Source organism: Oryzias latipes, chromosome 10, assembly GCF_002234675.1.
Source record: "Oryzias latipes chromosome 10, ASM223467v1".
In the NCBI taxonomy this organism is placed as follows: domain Eukaryota; kingdom Metazoa; phylum Chordata; class Actinopteri; order Beloniformes; family Adrianichthyidae; genus Oryzias; species Oryzias latipes.
The window spans coordinates 15,088,695-15,112,982 of NC_019868.2; the positions used below are offsets into that span (position 1 = coordinate 15,088,695).

The 24,288-nt window shown below is 36.7% G+C and overlaps 1 protein-coding gene across 6 annotated transcripts in view; it reads right to left on the minus strand.

The window, feature by feature from the left end:
• Positions 1-1,779: 1,779 nt before the first annotated feature.
• The window catches only part of LOC101161365 (protocadherin alpha-C2), an 88,116-nt gene continuing 65,607 nt past the window's right edge, over positions 1,780-24,288 (minus strand). For 4 of the 6 annotated variants that reach the window (XM_023959165.1, XM_023959162.1, XM_023959167.1 and 1 more), the window contains 3 exons: positions 14,869-14,933; positions 11,151-11,236; positions 1,780-4,801 (listed from right to left, as the gene is read on the minus strand). In XM_023959165.1, coding sequence (XP_023814933.1) covers positions 4,497-4,801; positions 11,151-11,236; positions 14,869-14,933 — 456 coding nt within the window. In that variant the 3' untranslated portion in view covers positions 1,780-4,496. Of the gene's footprint in view, positions 4,802-11,150; positions 11,237-14,868; positions 14,934-17,606; positions 20,632-24,288 lie in introns of those variants that run through there. The other 2 variants (XM_023959163.1, XM_023959164.1) reach the window with 2 other exon arrangements.

Below are 24,288 nucleotides of genomic sequence, written 5' to 3' on the forward strand. Positions count from 1 at the left end.
CAATTTCCAAACAGTGAGTAAACTAGCTTGTTTGTGTATAGCTCAAGTAAAACAATATTCTAAAAGACCTGTGCACATAATTTCAATCTGCATCAGATGTATAATAAACCTTGAATGTGCAGGTTGTGTTGTTTAGTCAGATTTTTGTTTCTATTCCTTAACAAAAACATTTCAGTTAGAAGTGAATTTCAGAATTTGAGAATAAGTTCATGGTCAGATTAACAGCTCATCAGGCACATGCTCAGACTACACATTTAAACTTACCAAACTTTTTAATTGTCATTTTGATATTATGTTTTAAATATTTAATGAAAGTATTTTCTAAAGATTATCTTGAGTGGATAAAATAAGCATCTCTTTGTTTTGTTGAAAAGACTAACCTGAATCTTCAAGGTTGATTACCTTTCAAAGAAGAAGAAAACCAGAACAAGAGAGACTTTATTTACATTTTTTCTTTGTTTTTGCAATAAAACAAAGTGGGAGTGGGAGTTATTCCAGATTCCGTGCTCCTGTACTTGGCTGTGTACCTTACCTCTGGCTCATCTGTGCTCCTGTACCTGACCATGTACCTCGTCATTTTTCCTGCTCTTACACTTGGTTGTGAACCCTACCTCTGGCTCGTCTTGCCCCCCTACTCATCTGGATAAAGCCGGACTAATTAACCCCTGTGCTATCTTAGATGACCCCACCCTTACATTTAGGTGTTATTCCTACGATGGCAACGGCGGATAAAGGTGGAAAGATTTCATGTAATCCATGGACACCAGTGAAGATCACAAATCATTAAAGAAAAAAGGTTCACTGCACTGTCTAGTGGGTCTAGATGACCCAACTCCCAATGTTAAAGTGCCTAGGAGAGCACAAGGGTTAAATAAGTTGCTGTAGAGTTAGACCAGCCAATTCCCTCTAAGACGTTTAGTATATTGCCTGTCCATCCTGGGGAAGGATCCCTCCTTCATGTGGGCACCCCAAGGTTTCTTATTTTTTTCTTCGAATCATTATTTTTTAGGAGTTTTTCCTTACCGCAAAGGAGGGTCTAAGGGCAGGGATCCCCAGTTAAGTTTGCGATCAGCTATTGAATTCTATGACTTTATGGTCTTTATGATTCATGTTTAGTACACAATTACTATGAAGCCCATTGAGATGACTATTGTTGTAAATATTGGGCTATATAAATAAAATTGAAAATAAAAATAATCTGTACTGATGATTAAAAAAATACAATGCTTCCTTATATATACAGATCAACTGATATAATTATACTACTTTGTTTTCTAAAGGACATATCCACTAAGACAAAAAGATCCATTTAGCCTGTCTATTGAATTATTGTGTGTCTGGAAGCTTCTGCATGGGACAATTTGGAGCACCTGTGACCAGGCTTTCACTGTGGAGAGACTGGGCTTTGCAGATTACTTGGTTGCCTTTTATCTCCACAGAGACTGATCCTTTCTGACTGCTTGTTAGCCCAGAGAAAGGAGGGGGATGTGAACATGTATGATAGAGGAGAGCAGCCTGCAGTTACTTTGTCAGTCCCTCCCTCTCAGATGATGTGCACTCTTTGTGTCCCTCTAGATTTGTACCTTTTTTTTCTTCCCTTTATCTGCTTAGGGTTTCATTGTGCACCTTAGATAATAATAGTTAAAAAAAGAATCTTTGTAACATTGCTTTACAAACAGATCTAGAATCTAAATAAAGTTGTTATAGCCAGATTTGTTCTCACAAAGGCAGTCTGAAGGTAAACAAATATACACCATCGAGATAATAAATTGACATGAATATTTTAAGAAAGAAAACTTTATTGGTGATTTATAAACCAAACACTTTACCACTGTTTCCATTTAGGCAACATAAAAAGAGTCAGAAATAAATGAAATCTGCTACTTCACTGTCACAGCTGATGAGAGTGTGTACAAAAAAGGTTTTTACAACAGATCTCTGCTGATCCATAGAACAGCACATTGCCACCATATTTCACCACCATACATTGGGAAAGAAAGACAGAATGAACACTCACTAAACACAAGCATACACTTACATATACCCTTTTTTTATATTTTTGCTTTAGTTTTACACAGGATTTTTTTTCTTTTGTTTTGCTTTTTATAAGAGTAAAAGGGAAGTGGTAGCTATTGATAGCATCATACATATTTCAGTTACAATAATACAATGTTAGTTAGATCAGAGACAAAGTGTGATTCCTTTTTCTTTCTTTTTTTCTCCTTTTGCTTTGCTCATTCTCAAAACAGTTGTTGGTAAGAGAAAAATAAACTTGCATTGAAAGGTATAACACTATAGCATTTACAAATATCTAAAGAGATTTAGTGGATGCCATTTAACATCTGTAGTGTGTGAAGATGGTAGTACATAGATGTTTGGCAGAGACAGCAGTACAAATATCTCCTGTGAGAGTAATGAAGAGAAATGATGATACAAAATAATAAAACCAATAGCTATCCATCTATCTATATATATATTTCTCTATATAGTATGTGATTCTTTAGAGCAGTACATGCAGCAGCCACTGAATGGAGTGACATCATACTGAGCCGCAAACTCTGGGGACATGGCAACAAGTAACAGGCAAAGGGAGTGGAACCAACAGATGGAGGTTTTGAAAGATGTCCGTGCCCCTTTTTTTCAAAACCTCCTCAGAGGGGATTGGTGGGAGACAGCTTAGGGGTTTAATTATTTTGAGTAACTATTTGAACTCATAATGATTCACTTATTGCCAATCCTTGGAAAAAAAAAATTACCTGCCATTACAGCATAAAGGGTAGCTGACTTGATACTTAATGCTCCCAGAATAATGTGTTCTCTATAACTTTTAGTAATTAGCTTATATTGAACTCATCACTTTATTCCAGCTGACCAAAGTCTTTATGCAAAGCTTCATCCCACCTGGTCCCCTCTCATTAATGGTTACAAACAGGAAATGAACAGTGTACTGTAGTATTCGCAAGTTAAAAGCACTGAACCGTTATGCACTTGAGAAACATCTGAGGAGGTTTCAGGGTGTAGGCCCCCGATCGTGCCTCCCCAGGCCTTGTCCACATTACTCCATGCTGTTCTCAGCACACCACAATGTTCAGAGCAGGCCATAACCAGGACATGTCCTGGGTAGGGGATCAGAGCGGGGGTGGGGGTGACTGCCTGTGGGTAAATAGAGGTGGGCCTGCAAAGCATAAAGCAGTTAAAGCTATGATAGAAGAAAAGAAAATCAAAACGTCATAACATGGAATAATGAATCTCTTTCAAGAAGAAAAAATTAACACAGAATAAGTCAACAAACATCTTAGTTACATGAATAGGCAATCACATGGATGGGTAACAAGGGAGAAAAAGAGGTTTGGGGAGAAGATGGCTTGTGGCAGCAAGTGTCCAGTACAAGTATAGGAGCATTTGTAAACTCAATGTACTGGGTAAAGACTGGTTGCTACCAAACATTCAAAGCAGAAAGCATTTAGGCTTATGCTGCAGCAGGGAAAGTGAAGATCTCTCCTTACTTTCCGTAAGGTTTCATCAGAGCCCATTGACTAAACGCATGAGTATCAAGCATGATCCTCAGAGAAACTTGAAGTATCTTCCACCCAGCACTCTTTGCATTCTTCAGTGGAGGTTCTGGCAAAGGACACAGCTCCAAATGTCCTTTCCATGCAGTGGGCCAACACAGAGGAATCTTGCATCCATCTTGAGAGAGGGCTGATGTGCATTTTGCACCTTAAAGATGACAATGCTAGGCAAAGAGCTTGCACATTTACCATTTATTCACTCACTTTAATTTGTTCCTTCTTTCTAGGCCTCAAGTGCTTTCTGAGTCCACGTGCCATGGTTTCCATGTTTGAATGGGTGAGCATGCATGTGTGCGTGTGTTTCAAGGAGATTCCGGCAAACACGCTTGGTCATTACCAGTGGACTCTGCAGCAGTGTCATAATAGCCTTGGTTTCAGTGACTTTTGCCCGTGCTATTTACAAGAAGAAAGTGTCCAGCTCAGACCTCATACATTGGTATATCAGCCTTCTTTGCGTTTCCATCTTTCCTTGGCTGGCACATGTTTTCTTTGTTCTTGTACAAAGTGTTGTTCTCCTCGATGAGAGGATGATTTCCACATTGCAGCTGGGAATTTTGGGGGGCTGGGTAGGGGGGAGGGGGGTAAGACAGAGGTGCCAACATACCCAAAGGCTCAAAAGGGCAAACAATTCAACAGTCCAAAAGTAAATGTTCCATTTTTTAAAGGATAACATAAGTTGAGTCAGGGTGCGTAGGCACATAAGGGTGTGGAAAAAAAGTTTTATTGTCTGTTTGACTCGTAATTGTGTGAGTTATTTGACTTGACAAAGCCAATGTATCTAGCAACAGAAATCTAAAATCTTATTAACAAGAACAGGAATTAAGAGTATTAAGGTTTTTTTTTTTTTTTGCCTTATGGACTTTGGTTGGTACCTCTGTTTTAACAACACCCGCTTCCTTTTTACTATATTTACTCCTGTTTGTTCTACTCATCCCCATCATCCTTTCCCTTATCCTTTTTGTCTTTCTTCTCCTTCTTCTTCTTCTTTTTCTTCTTGGCCTCCTCTTTCTTTCCAAAGGTGATGAAATCACTTTTGTCATCCTCGCCTCCCTGGTTCTGTCTAATGGATATTATGGCAGGCGACCCTGGGATGATGAATGCTTCTGGGGGAACCTCACCAGGCTTCAGGTGCTGGGGGGCACCAGGGCCTCCTGGGCCATAGCGAAAGTGCCAGCTGTTGCTGTCTACGCCGGCACCCATTGGGGGTGAAACTTCTCCTCCTTCAGCATCTGAAAGAAACAAAGAGAGATTGGGGATTGCACATTATTTTTAGTTGAAACATTAAAAAAAATCTCTACATTTCTTTTTTTTTCATTAGAGCTTTAACTGTGTTGGTACTGGTATCTAGAGCGCAAAATGGAAAAGTTCTATATATGATAGTGAGACTATGAACGGGCTGTCAATATTTAGTGTCAGACAAATAGTAAAATGTAGAGAAACAGTTTCCTTTTTTGGGAAGAAAAGATACTGGTAAGAGAACAAATACATAATATATTTTTAATAAGTATGACTGGGTTGTATATTAGTGGGTGCTGCTTGTCAAACTGACCTTTAGATCTAATATTATGATATTTTTTGTGTTTTTATACTAAAAATCCGAAAATAGACTTTTTTATTTGCAGAAAAAAAGTGGCATTTAACTACCAAATATGTATAGCTGGGAAACAGCTTGTTAAAAAAGACAACATAAAACATAAATGGCCTAATGTCATAAATGACATTAACCTTTGAGAAAAAGCATGGGTGTAATCATATCTTTGATCTATGAAGCTACTGAAAGTCAGTGTTAAACATGTTTTTCTTTTTTCTTTGCCTCCTAACAGCAATGACCTACTTGCTGCACTTGCCTGATGTATTCCTTCCACCGCTTTGAAATCTTTTCTGAGTTCTTACCAAAGGGGAGATTAACTAGACACAACTCCATCCAACTAGAAGGAACAGTGTCTGGGCAAAGAGGCCTAGCCTCTTCCAGGTCTTAAGGCAAATCATTCCAGCTTCCACTAGCATCCAATTCCACGTGTTAGCTCACCAAGCTATTGCCTAAAAAGCATACTATATTTGTAAGCTTTAATTTGAGACATTTTCAATATACTAGGAATAAAGGTGACATAAAACAACCCATTTGTGTGGCCATTGGTCAACTTTCTGATACTAAAACTTGTTTTGAGCATGAAACTTTAATTTAAAAAAGCCAGAATGCATTACATGGAATAAAGGGGAAAAAGCTCCAAATTAGGTGGCAAAAAAGTATTATTTTTGGGGTAAAATACAGTTTTAATTTAGTCAAGTATATTAGCAATTAAAAATTGAAACATGTGCTTTAATTCAACCACAATTTATTGTAGTTTTAGGTGATTTTTATCAAAAGGTTAACAAAACTGCACAAAATCTTCAGACTCCTGGTATCATAAAATAAACAAGTGGAGGCAAGTATTGTAAAGTACTGACAATGTAACTTAGTTAAGTAGTTCAAACTCAAGATGAGTCATGAAGATTTGTTCATTTTGGGTCACAATAAAATGAGCAGATCTTTTTTTTTTTTTATAAACATCATTGACACCTGATTTCTCACAAGGTCAAATCAACTTGACTTAATAGTTTATTGTAATCTTTCTGATTTTTTTCAATTTGCCATCCTTTTCTTAGTGGTGTTTTGGAGAGCAAGTAAATATTCTTAGAATTAACAAACAGGTCAATAATATTTATATATTTTATTTGGTGCATTCTTACATGTTGTAACTATGTCTGGTTCTCTTTGTTACATTTACCCATCTTTCTTTATCAAATTAGGTCATTCATTTAAATTTTATAACATCACTATATCCCAAAATGTCATGGTTTTATTGACTTTGACAACAGAGCTTAGAGTGCAGCTGAGAGGGTGCATTATTAGGAGACAGAAAAGATCAGACAGGCCAAGCTAGATCCCAAAAGAGCCATTTCTACTAGTGAACAGCAGGGCATATAAGCACGCACTGTAGAAATGTCCTCATTTGATTTCCAAAATAAACCCAAGGAAAGTTAATTAAAAGGAGCAAATATCAAATAGAAAAAAGAGATCTAAAAATACCAACAAAAAATCTTTCAGAGAATTGACACACTGGCAGTGTCTTGTTCTGAAGCGTCAGCTCTTAAGTCTTTAATTATGTAATTAATTAATGTAATTTCAGTTTCACCTAAAGTGGAAACTGCATAAGACAGTTGTGCCAATGTGTGAATTCACATGATTAAACAAAACACTTCAAGAGTGAGTCTGTCTGAGAACATATTTTTAAAAAAAATGTAAGTGTATTTTTGTTTGTGCATTGTCCCATTTTTGTCTTTTATGTTTCTTTCAAGTGTTAATCCCCACCCAACAAGTATACACACACAGAAGCTCCTCTGCGTATCCCTCATCTTCTCTGACCTTTCATCTAATCTACTGTGAAAACACAGTCAGACTGCACCCATCGCTCCCAGTTATCCATGCAAGTCCTAATCAAGCTATCAACATTTATAGTAACACTAATGTGATCGCATGTTAAAAAGCCTGTCCATCAGTGGTTACTTACAAGCAAATTTTTAAGGACACCGATGGCTATATGCACTTTGAAGTAGTAACTTCTGTTTCTCTAACAATCTGCAACCATAAGCTTTTTTATCATGCTCCTCCATATATGTAAGGCCCAAAGCTCTTAAATCAATAACACTATGTTCAAAGTTTTTTTTTAATGCTCTTCTGTGTTTGTTTTACTTTCTGTTTTTAACCGATTTTGTTTTTGCATTAAATTTCCCTTCAGTCCCACAGTGCAGCAGGACGTTTTCATAACCATGTAAGCCCCCCTAACTCCATTTTGCCACATTCACTTTATTCACACTTGTCTTCCTCCACCATCAGCCAACTGGGCAGACGCAGGAGCGTTAGCGCAGTGCAGTGTTACATAAGAAGTGGAGAAGGAGTAAGAAGAAAGACTAGGAAAAGCAAGACTGCAGATACAAATCACACTATAAAATGGAGTGTGGCATAAAAAAGATGAAGAAGATTTATTTAGATTTTTTTCCACCATAAGAGTCTGCTGAGGGACCACACCTTTTTCAAGATGGCTCTTTTGTCTGTTGCGCTTGTCTAAGTAATGAAAATGTCTGTGCATATTTAAAAAAAATTAAAAATAGAATATTTGTTTTTTTATGAGTTTAACACCTATCCGTGTGTAGAGTCAATGATTCACTTATGATGATACAAGAATACATTGGTGCTTGCATAACACATGATATACTCCCAATTTTGCAAACACCAATGGTTAAGACATACTTGAGTTCAAAAACAACATTTTATTTACATACTTGTTTTGGGTAAGCAGCTGTGTACTGGATAGCGTATGTGTATGTTTGTGATTTAAGCCAGACTGAACACCCTGCTGTCCCCACCTAGCTTAGTATCAAAGCAGGATTCTGTGAGATGATAACATGCAGTATATTACACTGAATGTGATGCAAACCTAGGAATCTAAAACTGTGTATTTGTACATGTGGTAACTATTGGTATATGTGTAACATACATACAGATGAAGGCAAGTCTTTTCTCCAGAGAAGAGGAGTGAGAGATTTGGCAAGATATTTATAGACAATAGCAGCACATGATGGAAGACAACAGAGTGACCAAAGGAGAGAAAATATGAAACAATCTTGGAAAATGTGAAAGATTTCAGATAGCATAAAACTGTTGTCTCTATATGGGCAGTTTTGAATTTGACCCTGTCTGCCTTGCAGTTTCTATTAAGATCATCTTTTAATGATGATGTACCTATGAGTTCTGATCATAGGATCAGAGCTCTTGATCAGTATGTGCTTCCAGATGAGACTACACGCTAACGAAGTAGATTGCAGTGATGCAGAAATGCAGCACCTTTCATAATTTTTTTTATTTTCCTTTGTCCTTGGTCACCCTTGGTTACTTTGCCTTTAATGTGTGGTTTCAGTTGTAATTTATTAGATACCTTCAGCAGTCCAAATCCATCTTTTCATGTAAGCAGTATATTTCCATGGGTATATAAGAGTTTTCTCTGTTGATACAGAAAACAGGGCACCTGCATCCACCTCTGCAGTACTGCAACACCCCAGCTAATGTAGGCCACTCTCTCTTGGATCTTTTTGCACCATCCTCTTCCTTCACTAAAACTCTTAACACAAACGATGGCTCTCTCTTTCTAAAATAAAATAAACAAACATATCATACACCTTCCTTATCCTTGCACAAACACAGACAAACAGACACGTTCACCCTCTCCTAGCAAAATCAGGAGCTGTGAATAGTTGCTATAGAAACAGCATTCTCAAGAAAAGCAATAGGACATTGGTAGGAGTCATGGTGACAGTGCTTATGCTGATGGAAAATAATGCTGGAAGCTTTCACTCCCTCCTGCCTTCACTGTCTAGTCTAACCAATCTCCCCTAGCAACAACATTAGGCTGATAGAGCTGGCAAATTTCGCTTTGTAGAATTTGTTTTAGTCCCTGATTCCTGCTTCAATTTTTATACTGAAAGAGCAGCTTCTTTCTACTGATTGTACTAGATATTTTTTGTTGAAATTCTCTTCCATTTGTTTATAATTCCCTACAGGTTTTGAATTAGGAACTGATCTGTAAAAATCAGGAACACAGAAGACAAAGACGAGCAAGAGGAATAGACAGGAAGAGTGAGTTGACACCAAACACAACCCCGATTTCCCTAATGTGAATCTGCTAATCTGGGCGTGGGCTGCACACCATCTGTCACAGCAGGAACAGTACACAAAGCAGGCAGACAAAACACACACTTAGAATCACTGCCAGGCAAATAAATAAAGACACACATAAGATGCAGTCTAAAACACATGGCCGGATTTGCAGGTTTTGAATCGAAGGAAAGGAATAAGGGCGTTGTCATCTTTTTGTCTCACAATCAAGAGCCAGCAGCATGGATGTCATGATGAGCAATTCTTTCAATGAAACCCCACCCAAAGACCAGTGTCTTCATTTCTGATCTGTCTATCAGATTTTGATGAAGACATGTTTAATACAATCAACTTGAAATTTAGAGGACACTTCATTATTTTGTCCATTTCTAAATTCTGTTCAAAAATATTTTCATCTGACACTCTGCTTTTTCTGATCCAACATTAAAATTTGACCTGAAACTAATGTAGCCCTGAGGTAATGGTTCTATTCTTAACCTGGAAAACATTAAAGAAGAAGGAACAGTCAACCCTCAGGTGAAATTAAAGCATGTCCCTTACAGCTGCAGCTTAATGAGAGCCCCCTAAATCCTCTCCAGCTGATCTCATTGCATTTGACCGAACCTAAAGGACATCATGTTGTCTCCTTTCCCATCTGTTCTTTTAACTGTTCAATCCATTGTGGTTGGATGCGCCTGCAGCCTGTAGTCCTCAGCTAAGTCAAAAAATCGATGATTGAGTGGAGGAGGCTGTGTGTCAGAGTGTGGATAGGAAGAGACAGTAGTTACCATGCGGGTAGTTTGTCTGCCTGTCTTACCGACCCTCTCCTGTAAAAAAGGACACCAGCCCAGCTCAGTTTTCCTAATTAGAGCAAATCACCCCTTTATCTGAATCAGATCGCACTCGCGGCTTCCTTCATCCAATCTCGTTCCATGAGTCTGTTCAATTTTGTTCTTTGTTTTTATGTATGTATCCTTCACCTATTAAGTTGCTCCTTTTAATGATTGCACTAATATGATGTTTTAAGCACAGGTCACTTGTCACTTGATTCATGCAGTGTCTTACAAATGATGGGCCTCAAGATACTGGCAGAAGAGCTTCAATGTAACTTTGCACTGCTTCTTGGCTTCTACACCTCAAATGGGCTTCACTCGAATTGCAAGAAGTAAAGAATTTCAAATAAAGTTGTTGTTTATTTATAGCAGGTACTGATCCTCAGTGACTCCTAAAATTAAGGTGGCAGGTGAAATCCAATTCATTTTAGAAAAAAGATTTATTAATCAATGAAAGCCATGGGTTAAGCTGTTGGACATGTAAACATATTTTTACATAACCCCCAAGATTTTTGGTGAAAATGAAGCCTGAAGTAATCCCGTCACATTGGTAGAAGCTTACTCTGACCAACTTAACATTCAGAGAATGGCAAGCATGGGGCAGGACAGAGAGTTTATTTTTGGTGCAGAGTTGGACTTTTTAACATGGGAGTCAATCAAGTTTCCACCTTGCATTCCAATACTTGACACAAATCAGAAAGTACTACTTAAATAAAGCACTATAGGCAGGTTGCAAAGAGAAGCAATTTTCCAGTGACTGTTGAAAGGTCTGATTTATTAATCTTCATCATCATGTAGCAGCCATGGGGAGTTGTAAAAGTTAGTTGGATTATTTGAAGTCACTACTTCTATCACCTCTCTTGTGTGGTTCAATTTGCTCTTGAGACTCATGCATTCATTGTTGTGTGTTTATCTTAAAATGTCAGAAACTGTGTTATGGGAAGATTTTACAAAAAAACGTGAAATATCATCACTAATGAGGCTTCTTGAGTCTTGCATTGATATTTATTTATCTGCCATACCAGGTTTTAACTTAGTTCGACCAGTTCTTACCAGCAGCACTCGATGCAGTCGGCCAGTTCTGAACCAGGACGCCCTGGGCTCCTTGCAAGACCGAAGACTCTTCCATGTGCACTGAACTGAAAAGACAAAAATGCATTGTGTTAAACACAATAGGCGTTTTTGCTTTAAAATAAACCTCAAAACAGTTGGCATCTAAAAAAAAAAATAATGTATTTAGTTTCAGTTATATTGTGACAAAGTCACAAATTAAAAACTCCAAATCACGGTGTCTTTTAAATATTGTTAGAAATGCATGTATTGTTTCTCTTTTTTTAGGTCAGCACAATACCAAAATTAAAGAAAAAAAGTGATTAGAAGGACCTTTCTGCACATTTGCACCTAAACACTGCATTATGTGGAGTATTGATAGAAAAGTAGCTTATAGCTTGCAAATCCTGTTGTGCTGAAAATATCATTTTATTTGGATTTGTTGTCTTTAAAAAAGCTTTTTTTACTTCAAGAAATTACAGAGCATGTTAAAGATTTAGTTTAAATGTGTGTTCTCTAATGTGTAAATTCAACAATAAAGATGTACTATTCATTTTGACAGACTCAAGACTGAAGCTGCTTAGTTCTTAGTACTTCAGTAAATAAAATACATTTCATTCAAACTAAAACATATCACCTAAATATATATATGTATCCATTTTCTTAACCCCTTCAATGCCTTTTAGGGTCACCTAAATAAAACACATCAAAAAATCATAATTGTGCTAAGCATATTTGTCTAATTTCTTGTCAAAATAGCCTAATGTACTTCAGATAAAAACTTAAGAGGTAACATTTCACTGACATCACTTGTTTTTGGTCAAACAAAATAAATAAATTTAGTTTTTTTCTCTCTTTTTTTATGTGACAGACAAAAAAACCACCAGGTGAGGAAAAACAGGTCAGTTTAATTTTTTTTGCAAGATATTTAATAATATTTATTAGCTTTGATTTTTATGCTTGTTTCAACTGAAAAATTTCTACCTTTGGGTTGTATTTACTAAAACAGGTCAATTAACTGGAAACCCGTATTTGTTTTGTTTGAATTAATGTAAGTTAATTTCGACCAGTTCTTTTTTTTAACCAATATATATTTGTTAAGATTTTGAGTTTTTATCGTGAGCTCTAAAATTGGAAGCATATCAATTCATGCCTGAAGCGATTGCACCCCTCTCCTTTAGATCCACTCAGTCTTAAATTCTTAAAATCTACTTAATGAGAAATATGTGAGCCAAATGTTTGCCCCAGATTCATTAATAACTGTAATCTCATAACCTGAATAAATATCAAAAGCATGACCTTGGAGAAAATCATTAAAAACATTTTTTTATAAAAAAATCCCAAGTTTGTTGTTTATGTTTGCTAGAGAAATTTTACTGAGAATTTGAACTTTTCCTAAGGGAGGAAAAGCATTATGATGATGGAGGCCATTTTAAGTGCTGCTGAGCACCAGCATTATCACTGCACACATACATTATTAATGGAAATGCTTAGCAGATTATATATTCTTTAACTAATGATAGTCATCTCTTCTCTACATCACTGCACTTTCCTTTCTTATCTTATCAAGATTAACATGTTCAATATTAATAATTATGTCACTAAATGTTTTTACCAATAGGATTTGCAAAACATATAAAAATACAGCATGAAAAAACATGAATTTACAGGAGATTTTTAAACACCCAAAAAAAAGAAAAGAAATCAGTTTAGCAGGCATATGCAAATTACCAAAACAAGCCCAGATGATGTTACTATGTAAAAAGGTGAATAGCTTGGCGATGTTAAATCTAAATTAAAATCAACCTGAATTTTTTATTTTATAAAAAATTAGATAAGATTTATATTTAAAATGATAAACTGGTTTATTAAAGGGCATTTGTTCTGTAAACTGCTATATTTGACTTTGTAATTCCGCTAGCGTAATGGTAGATGATACCCTGAAAATTCACTTGAATGTTATGTTATGTTAGAATGTAAACTTTTGTAAAAGTATGTTCAGGTAATAAAAGTAAACACTTACACTTAAATAATTAATTATATGCTATATTTTCCACTAAAATGTATGCATTGTAGCAGATGTGCAACACTGTCGTTATACTTTTAAAGATAACTGTCTTGTTGCATCTCTTTAAATTCAAGACAATATTAGCCAATTTCAAGCTAATTAATCAGTGTATACCTATTTTTATTTGTTTATTGTTTTTTACCATTCTGTTTCCATGAACTCATGCTTTGTGTCAAACAATTCTAGGAATACTGCCAGTGTGTGGAAGCAGATAGCAGCATCTGTAAGACATCTGTTTAGACAGGGACCTGGCAGAAGTAAATGGATTTTAGAATGCTTTCCCAGGTTAGATTAACAGACGGATATCGAGACATGATTTAGCTTTATGCAAAAAAAAAAAGAAAAACTAGTTGAATCTACATCTTTTAATCTCTATATTCTGTAAAGAACATTGTAAAGCAAACAAATAAAATATGATTTGACCAATTTGAATGAACATGAGAGTTTGTCATGAGCACAAGTTGAGAGTTCACCGAGCCTGCTGGCTGGATATTCAAGGATTTAAGGAGTATTTCTTGCCATTTTCAGTGAACAGAGCAGTTTCACAGAATAGGAATTTGCTGTGGTGCTAATGTGCAACATAATAGACTTAGAATAGAAAAAAATGAACAACAGTAAGCAAAATAAAAGAAAAATGACACAATGGTCAGAACAATAAATAGAAATAAGCTATTAGCAATGAATTTCTGATGCTTTTGATAAAATAATACAAAAACACTTTGGTAGCAGTGTTGTGCTGCATTTTGTGTACTGCTGATACTTTTACAACAAAATATATATAATTTTTGTCCATATTTTGTGAAACTTGGTTCAGAAAGAAAATTATATTTTTAAATATAAAGAAATATTTTCCATCCGATTTTAAAACATGAATCTGAATAACAACAAAGAGGCAAAGGTAATTGTAAATGGTAATGTTGACTCATTTGAAATGAATGATTATGGCAAAAAAAATTTGACTTTATGACTGATACATATTTTCTGTGCTGTTGCAGCATCTTCTCTCATGATAATTGTTAGCTACACAGTATGACAAGACAACAATTGCTATCTTAAGTAGTTGGTAGTGAAGTTATCGAGGCAAAATTTGCTCTTATCACTTTTTTTGGTCTTACAGAATGAAACTGTCCATTGTCTTAGGGTTGGTGACAACTGTGGTGTGGTTATCCAGCAATTTCTTTGTCCTTGATGTGCCACTTAATCACCAGAGGACCTACCCTTCATGCACCACTGAGCTCCTCTACTCTTCCTCCCTGTCTGTTCGCCATCTGTCTGTGGCAGCACAGAAAACCATTTCCAGGTTCTTTCTCTATGTTACCATACAAAGAAATGTCAGTTAAATACTTATTCATTATAGTTGATTAAAAAGATGGGGTTTTCAACACTTAAAAAAAACATATTTTTAAAATAATGCACTAATATCTAAATTGAAAATATTATGTTTTATATTTTAGATGTGGTCAGCAGTAAGCTTTGTCCTTTCCCTTTAACAGCTGCTGTCATGCTGAAACTACAGAAACTGATGGCACATTTATAGAACCACAGCTTCAAGTGTCAATCAAAAAGCTAGATAATATGGAAGGACACAAATTTATAAATAATAAAAGCCCATTATGAAACATGGGTGCAGAGAAAATGAACTGTGAACCTCACCTCTGCATCACTCCTCCTGCTCTCAGGGAGGCCGAGTATCTCCAGTCAGAACCGGGTCCCTTGGGCTGCAAGAGAAAACGAGATGAGTTCAGTCTTAAGTACATACAAAAGCCATTACCATCATATCAATCAATTAATGATGAGACCTAAAACATTTCCACCACATGCGCACAAAGAAATACAAAACACAACCAAAAATCAACCATAACAGCTTGTTTTATGGCACTGGAGAGAGGCGGTAGAAACAAAATCTATGCAGATGCTCTCATCTCCTCCCTGTACTCTGTACCTTTGCCACTGCAAATGTTGAAAAATGGATTAGAAAGGTTTCCTGCCAACCATTCAATATAGTGACAGAATGCCACAAGCAACACATCAAGTAAGCCTCATCTCAAATAGGGGGGTTACATCACAGCTGATGAGAAAAAGTTGACTGAAAATTTCTCACAAAGATGAATCAAATAAAGACTGGAAAAAGCAAAAATTAAAGTTTATGAAAAAGAAAAATACAAAAATGATCTCTGTCACATATTCATATATCACAATATAAAATAATCCTTATTTTTTTTAATCATCCCAATTATTAGTTTCTCTTGATACTTATTTTACAGGCCATTCTACTTAATCTTTGGTCTTGTTTAACAAAAGCTGTGAGATTGGCCAGTTGTCTCCTGTTATTTTAAAGGGGTCTGTTAGTGTTTTTTAATGTCACACTAACATTAAAAGATGAGGTAATCGTCTCAAATAAGGTGAGCAAAATGGCCTCCCTGAGTTAACTGCACTGGGATGAACGAAGACAAGTACATTTGATGCTCCATACTTAGTGAATTTAGTTCAGTGAAGGTCACAAAAAAACTGATAGGGGAGAGAGAACAAATGTCGCATGAAAGTTGTCCTTGTCAGCACCTAGACAGTTCTTTAACGAAGACACAAACAATCACTTCATGATAAAAAAAACTCTGTTCATCGTCACGTACCAGCAGGAAAACTTTTAGAGATCCTAATAAAAATACTTAGATATCTTAATGTATCAGGGTTAAAGATGAGATGGCATTTTTATAAACTACACAGAGCTAAGCTGCTCATTTTGTGAACACACTATGCTCCGTGATTTGTTATATCATGGGAGGTCCATTAGAACATCTATCACACATGATAGATGTTCACTTGCAATTGTGGCTGCATTGACCTCTGGGAGTCTGCAGTGAACATTCGTCATATATGGAATCAAATATTTGGCCTTGATGACAAAAGCCTGGCATCCTTCACAGAGTCATTTAAGGGGAGGTGAACATCTACTGAATAACAAAGTACTGCAGCATCGGTCCAGACACAGATGAAATCCAATTACATAAGCACATTCACTTTACAGAAGTCAGGTGCTAAATACCTTTCTCAAAAAGGGGGAAGGGAGTGACATAAAAACTAGTTGTTTTTCAAAAAAGAAAAATCTAAAACGTGTTAAAAGATTATGGTAGATTTGGGTAAAAACACCAAATTGTTCAAAAAATAACAGCATATTTGATCTGTTCCAACTGTTTGGTTGTTATTGAGCCAAATTAAGACACATAAACTGGACTACTGATGAAATATGAACATTTGTAAAATAGACAAGCAGTTTAGTTCACAACAAAGGAAAATCAGCTTGACAAAACTGGAATATCAAAGTAGCAGTTTATATAAAAAAGAGAAAAAAAGGTTTATTTTTAAAATCTTGATAGAAAAACATGGGTGAGAATGATAAAACAAAATAACTTGTGTTCTGCACATTCTTTGCTTTGCTTTATAGTGTACTGTAAACTACAAAACAAACCCGAACAAAGAATGAATCCATCTTTTTCCTGCCCTTTCTATTCTAACCTCTTCCTGAGTGAACACTCCCTGCATGGATACAGAGCTCACACCTCCGCCATCAACTCTGTGTCCAATCACTTTTTATTCCCCGCCTCATCTGCTTGCAGCCAGCCAATCCATGCACAGTACAAAAAAACACCGTTGCCATTTAATTACACAGCCAGCACGAACATGACCAGCATTTGATCACCAGGTCAAACGATAGGACCAAATTACCCTTTGTAATTTCTTTCTTTGTTTATTTCTGATCATTTAGACATCTCTTTGATGAAGAGATAAGCCCATAGTGACTGAGGTAAAAACAAGGGAAGAACGATTGTTGCATTTTCTGTTCTATAAATTTGTTTATTTTTCTAGGTGAAATCTGTAAATAACTCTAAAATCTGTGATCATCTTTAGCAGTAAATGATGTCATATAAAGTAGAATTATTGTGTAAATGATATTAAGGTGAACATGTTTTTTTAAGCTTTCTAGACCAATTCTTATAGTCTGACACATTGTGTAGCTCTGCAAAAATATTTGACCAGAAGACAATGTTTTGGTGCAACTAGACATAGCTCTTAGTGATGCGTAGCAAGGCTAAACTGTCTTCCTCCCTCAAAAGATGACCATCTATTATTGCCCTCTGGACTAGCTGGACTGAAACATTGTGGCCCCTTACCACAAATGAATTTAAAACTCTGCATGGATTTATATAAAAGATCATCTGACATTCAGGACAAGCTAAAAATGAATGGAAAAAAAAAAACTCAAATGTAGTTCATGTTTGAACAACAAATTTAAAATGTAAAAATGCAAAACATTACAATGGTGGGCCGTGTGTGTTTCATAACAATCTCATTCGATGATTAAAAATATCATGAAGACTATATGTAAAACACACCTGGATGATAGTTGCATCTGGCATACTCAGACGGCGTACAATTATCTGGCTTTGTCCACTGTGGCTTGTGACATAGCCCGAGCCCCAGGTGCCACTGTGTGGCCGCCCTGTGTTGTAGAACATAAAAGTGTCGCTTCCTGACGTGGCAGTCAAGCATGTCTTGTAACAGTATGTTTTGGTCAAAGACCCACTTCTGCGCACTTCAATATAATGCGGTTCCACTTTAAGGTCACGGCGAAGGGCCACGTTGCTGTTTGGCTGCCCTGCACCTCCACTTCCACTTCCTCCCCCACCTCCTGCAGCTCTTCCGCCTCCTGATGTGTTGCCTCCTTCAGGCACACACTTCTTGGATACACAACATGGAGAGCAGGAGCCAGGCTGGGTACAATACGCATGGCAACGTACAATGGCCAGAACAAAGATAGTGACCAGGAATACAAAGGTTGTGGCACACAGGGCAATGATGAGGTAGATAGTGAAGGTGGAGAACATTAAGGGGCTGTCAGGCCTGATGATAGGCTTAGGATCAAGGGTCAACTTTGGAGGCTGCTCCATCACATTAACATGAATGGTGGCAGTAGAGGAGAGTCTTGGTAAGCCATGGTCGTGCACTTTGACAGTGAGAGCAAAAGTTGTGGCATTATCTTCCTTGACACGCCTTGTGGTGCGAATTTCACCTGTGTACTCGTGAACCTTAAACAAGTCAAGGTCTGTGTTGGTTTGTTCCAGGGCAAAAAACAGCCAAGCATTCTGCCCCGCATCTCCATCCCACGCCATAACCTTGCTAACCAGGGCTCCTGCTTCAGCGTTTTTCATGATTGTCTCTGTTGTGCGGCTGCCATTAGCAGGTGGGTAGACAATCCGGGGCACATGGTCATTGTGATCCATAATGTAAACATATACTGTGAGGACACGGCTGAGAGGAGGCACACCATTATCTTGAGCTTTTATCTGAAAGTGAAATTCTTGCAGTTTTTCAAAGTCAAAGGATCGCAGGGCATAAGCTTCACCTGTGTTGGGTTTAATGCTAACGTAGCTGGCCACGGGGATACCATGGTTGTTGTCATTGAGGACAGTATAAGTGATGCGTGCATTTTCTCCTGCATCTGCGTCTGTTGCCTTGACAATGCATAGAGATGCACCTGGAGCATTGTTCTCAGTGATGTAAACAGTATATGAGGTTTGCTCAAAACGGGGTGGGTTGTCGTTAACATCCGCAACTTCTACTTTAAAGGTCATTTGGGAAGATAAGGCTGGAGTGCCTGCATCTACAGCAATGACTGTGACGTTGTACGATGAGATTGTTTCACGGTCCAGAAAAGCTGCTGTGACAATGGTATAGTGATTTCGGAAGGATTTGATCCTAAAAGGCAAATGGGGCATAATATCCAGGGTTACCTGTTTGTTTTGCCCGGAGTCACGATCATTCACACTGATCAATGCCACCACTGTGTCAGCCCGGGCATCTTCACGCACAGGACTGGACAGGGAAGTCAATACAATCTCGGGAATGTTGTCATTGACGTCCAAAACTTCTACAACTACTTTGCAGTGTGCTGCTACGGGGGCTGGGCCCTTGTCCATTGCTTGTATGTACATTTCATAAGAGTTTGTCTCCTCATAGTCTATGTTATTCTTCACCCTAATTTCACCTGTATTTGTGTCCATGGAAAACACCTGTCTTACTCTTTCAGGTGTGTAACTACTGAAAGAATAAAAAACCTCTCCGTTTGAGCCTTCATCTGGGTCAGAAGCATTTAACTTAATTACAAGTGCTCCCTTTGGAGAGTTTTCATATAATTTTACTTTGTACACAGAGCTGTCAAATGCAGGCACATTGTCATTGGCATCAAGGATACGGACATTGATTCTGGCTGTCCCAGTTCGCTGTGGAGTCCCTCCATCCACTGCTGTCAGAATAAGCTGATAAGAGGGCGTCTGTTCCCGGTCAAAGGGCCTTTTGAGGATGAACTCTAGGTGATTATTATTTGAAAGGGGTTTAATGGAGTCCAGTGTGAAATGGTCGTTTGGACTGAGGCGGTACTGTTTAATGGAGTTGGAGTCGTCATCGGTGTCCTGAGCTTTTTCAATTTGAAAGCGCGACCCTGTTAGCGCGGACTCCAATACTTCCAGCTGATATTCATCTCGTGGGAATTGTGGCGCGTTGTCGTTCACGTCCAGAATCTCGACCACCACGTTGTGCACCTCGTGGGGATTCTCCAAGACCACTTCGAGGTTACGTGAACAGGTGCCGCTGAATTCACACAGTGTCTCTCGGTCAATGCGGTCACTCACCACCAGTTTTCCAGTTTCATGGTTTATGGTGAAATATTTGCTTCCACTGTCCGACCTGAGTGTGATACGTCGGTTGGGAGGTTTTCTCAGATCCAAACCTAAATCCCCGACAATATCACCGACCAGTGCCCCGATCTCCTGCTCCTCTGGAATGGAATATCGAATCTGTGCATTTGTAAGGCCACTGAGCACAAACATAAACAAATAAAAAGAAGGAGGCACGTTCTTCTTCACGCCGCAACAGCATCGCGCCGTCACAGCCATCGCAGGCAAAATTTCCAGACGGGCAGGTGAAATCTTTCCGCCTTTCCAGCTTGCTGCGGGTTCCCACCCGCTTCATTAAAAACAAGGCAAAAGTCCGCGCATGACTCCGATTATGTTCGGCGTAAGCGCCACATCCCGCCAGGTGCGCATGAGAAGGAAACGTTTCCCCGTGCATCCATGTTTTTCTTTGTCTTTCAGGTGGAGGTTGTTTTTGTTTTTTTAAATGATTCTGCCTTGCAAAGCTGTCTGCTTTGCAGTGATGCTTCTCTCGGTCTCTCTCCTTCTCTCTGTCTGAGATGGTGATGCTGCATGTGGGCAAAGGGGAGGGAGAGCGACTCGCTCAAACGAATTTGGCTGCATTTCAGCACCTCCGATCGCGCGCCATCAAACAAAATGACACCCCAAAACAGAAGAACCTCTTTAATTTCGCCCAAACTGTCCGTATTTGTCGACATATGTAGAACATGAAGCACTAAGCAGTGCGCACCCATCAATTTCGAGGCACAAAACTACCCCCCCCCCCTTTTTTTTCCCTCTCGCGCTGCCACCGCCCTTTTATTGTGCTGTGAAAAACTGATTTATGAGCAAACCTGCTCACAAGACTGCCTCGCTGATGCCAGCCAGCAATGACTTGGGGAAGGCTAATGCTAAAAGAAAAAGAAAATGCATGCAGCAGATTTTTTACATAAGCAACTTTAAAATCTGTTTATGATAGACGATGCAGAGTCTTATTGCAACCGTATGACGTGACTTCCCTAAAAAAATCATTTAAATGTTCTAAAAATAACTTTTCTGGCAAAATAAGGCATATTATGTTCACCTTTACTTTTAAGCACATCCTAAATAGATTAATTAGGCTCCTTTACTCTGTGATTCTCCAGACTTTTTTCTTTTCACTCCCTATGCTTAACTGGCATAGGGAGTATATATATATATATATATATATATATATATATATATATATATATATATATATATATATATATATATATATATATATATATATATATATATATATATGTATGTATGTATGTATGTATGTATGTATGTATGTATGTATGTATGTATGTATGTATATATATATATATATATATATATATATATATATATATATATATATATATATATATATATATATATATATATATATATATATATATGTATATATATGTATATATATGTATATATATATATATATATATATATATATATATATATATATATATATGTATATATATATATATATATATATGTATGTATGTGTGTATATATATATATATGTATGTATGTATATATATATATATATATATATGTATGTATGTGTGTATATATATATATATGTATGTATATATATATATATATATATATATATATATATATATATATATATATATATATATATATATATATGTATGTATATATATATATATATATATATACATACATATATATATATATATATATATATATATATATATATATATATATATATATATATATATATACATACATATATATATATATATATATATGTATGTATGTGTGTATATATATATATATGTATGTATATATATATATATATATATATATATATATATATATATATATATATATATATATATGTATGTGTGTGTATATATATATATGTATATATATATGTATGTGTGTGTATATATATATATGTATATATATATATATATATATATATATATATATATATATATATATGTATATGTATGTGTGTGTATATATATATATGTATATATATATATATATATAAAAACAACGTTCTATAAGCCTTCCATTAAATATGCCCCTGCTGTTCACTATGGAAAGTACCCAAGTCACAGACAAATGCTCCAGATGTGACCTCATTCAACATCTGGCAAACCACCAAGTTGAACTCATCTGAGTAGACAAATTGTATACATCCAATGGAATAATAATTGTGCAGCCACACCAGTGTGTGCAGAAGGTCTGAATTATAATTAATTATAAACCTGCATTTTTAGAGCTGTTGATGTTTAAACCCATGAGACAACCACAATAATTCAATTAATATTCATATTTGCCAACATTGACTCATGCACCTGAAGGCAATTCAAATAAAATCATATATATTGAATGATGTGTAATTGTAAAAGGTCATGGTTTAGATTATACAAGTCATCTGGATGGGACCGTTCACTGTTGTTGGATCATTAATTTTTGGCTAATAATTTAATCTAATCAGAGCAATAAAGATGTGTAAATGTTCTGATGTAGCCTTGCAACAATAGATATTTTGGGTAAAAAAGTATTCGTAAAATTAAGATGATACAGGATTAACCAGGCCAAAATGAGCATACCACCCACATAATGTTTTCATTTTTTTCCTTTTTCTTTTTGGTTGCACTGCCACCTGAGCCCACGTCCAATCTGCCCATGGTGATGACAGTTCCTGGCATGCCGAAGACAGGAAGAAGGCTGTGACTCAAATGTTGAGGAAGACAGGCTAACAAAAAGTGACTTTTCACACTCGAAAGCAACAAAGGCTCAGTTGGAAATTGTTAAGTTGAAGAAACAGCCAACAGTTTCATTCTGAAAATTTAAAAAAAACTTCCACAAAATTTTTACTATTAAAAATAATTAACAAACAAGAATCTCAACAGCAGTGCAGCTTATCACAGAATAGTGTGGGGGGGTGCGCGCAAAAGTGAGAGATGCACTGATTAAAAGTATTTATTTGTGAGCCTTAAAGGATGCTGATTTATTTTATAAATATTTTGTGAATTATCTATCTTATTCATTTTTTGGGGGATCTTTTAACTAAACACAGGTGTTTTATTTTTTGTTTTTAGTTCAAAATAAAGTAAATTTTCTCATATGGATCAACACCTCCATCTACATTAGCTGTGACATTTAGTGGATTTTCCCAGAGAGAGTTTTGAACCTCTGTGTTTGGCAGCAACACAAAAGAGAGGACAGGCGACAGCTATCTGGTCAGCAGCAGACACAGAGCTGGATTACACCTGACCTTTGCATGTGTGTGTTGCTCATTTCCCTCGTGCCTCCTGAGGATCTTTCTTACAGCTCTTTAGAGCTTCTATCTGCTTCAATTGTGGCCATCTGTTTTAAAAATTCATGCATGCTTCTGAACTGTAGAGTATTTCTCTCATGTCCTCAAGGATGTTGTTAATAAACTTATCAAGATTTCAATTGGAGACAGATGCCCGTCTCGCTTCAAGAATTGTTTATTTCAAAGAACCCATTAGTAACATGTTCTATACAAGGAATTTTCAGGTGAATACACTCACCCAATTAGCTTAGTGAGAATACTTATCTAATGAAATCCTCAACCATTTATGCAAAGCATAATGTCACTTCTCTCAATATCCCCTTGTCATTGTCCTGCTGCATTTCTGTCAACGACCTGCTTCTACTGCTGAGAGTCACACTGAGGTCTTAAGTAAAGATGAAAGCAAATGCCATCTGCAGACAGAAGAGGTGGAGGAAAAAAGGAAAGCAAATGTAGAAAAACAGACGCATATGAAAGAGAAGAGTCACATGAATAAACGAGAAACTTGCTCTTTGTTGGCTAAAAATATGAGCTTTCATTAACTATGCAATGCGGCACTGCTATTTATATTATTCACTCAAACCACATTAATACTGAAAGCAGGCCCTCTAAAAGCAATTTTTCTTCTGCTGCAAGAGACTTTTCCATGGAATTCCCCATTTTAGTGAATCATGGCAAGAAAAAAAAAATAGGGAACTGACCAAGATCAGGTCATACTTCGGTTATCAAGAAACTTGGCTTCTTGCATCATTCCTTCAGTCAGCATAAACAGAAGCATTCATGCAAACCTAAAGGACACTTGTGCCTGTGGGTCTGTGTGCAAGAACATGTCACCATAGAAATGTTATTTAAGGATAAAAATATTTAGTTAATGTCAGCGGATCTTTTCGTGTTGCTTCTTCTCATTTTTAAATGCCAGAGCTTAATCATGATCACTCAGTAGCTTTGAAAAACAGACCCGCATGTGAGGAATAGGAGTGTGCAGAACGATTAGGCAGACAACTGAGGAAGATGCTGCAACAAATAATGAATTGAAGCTAAAACATTTATTACAATTCCCTAACT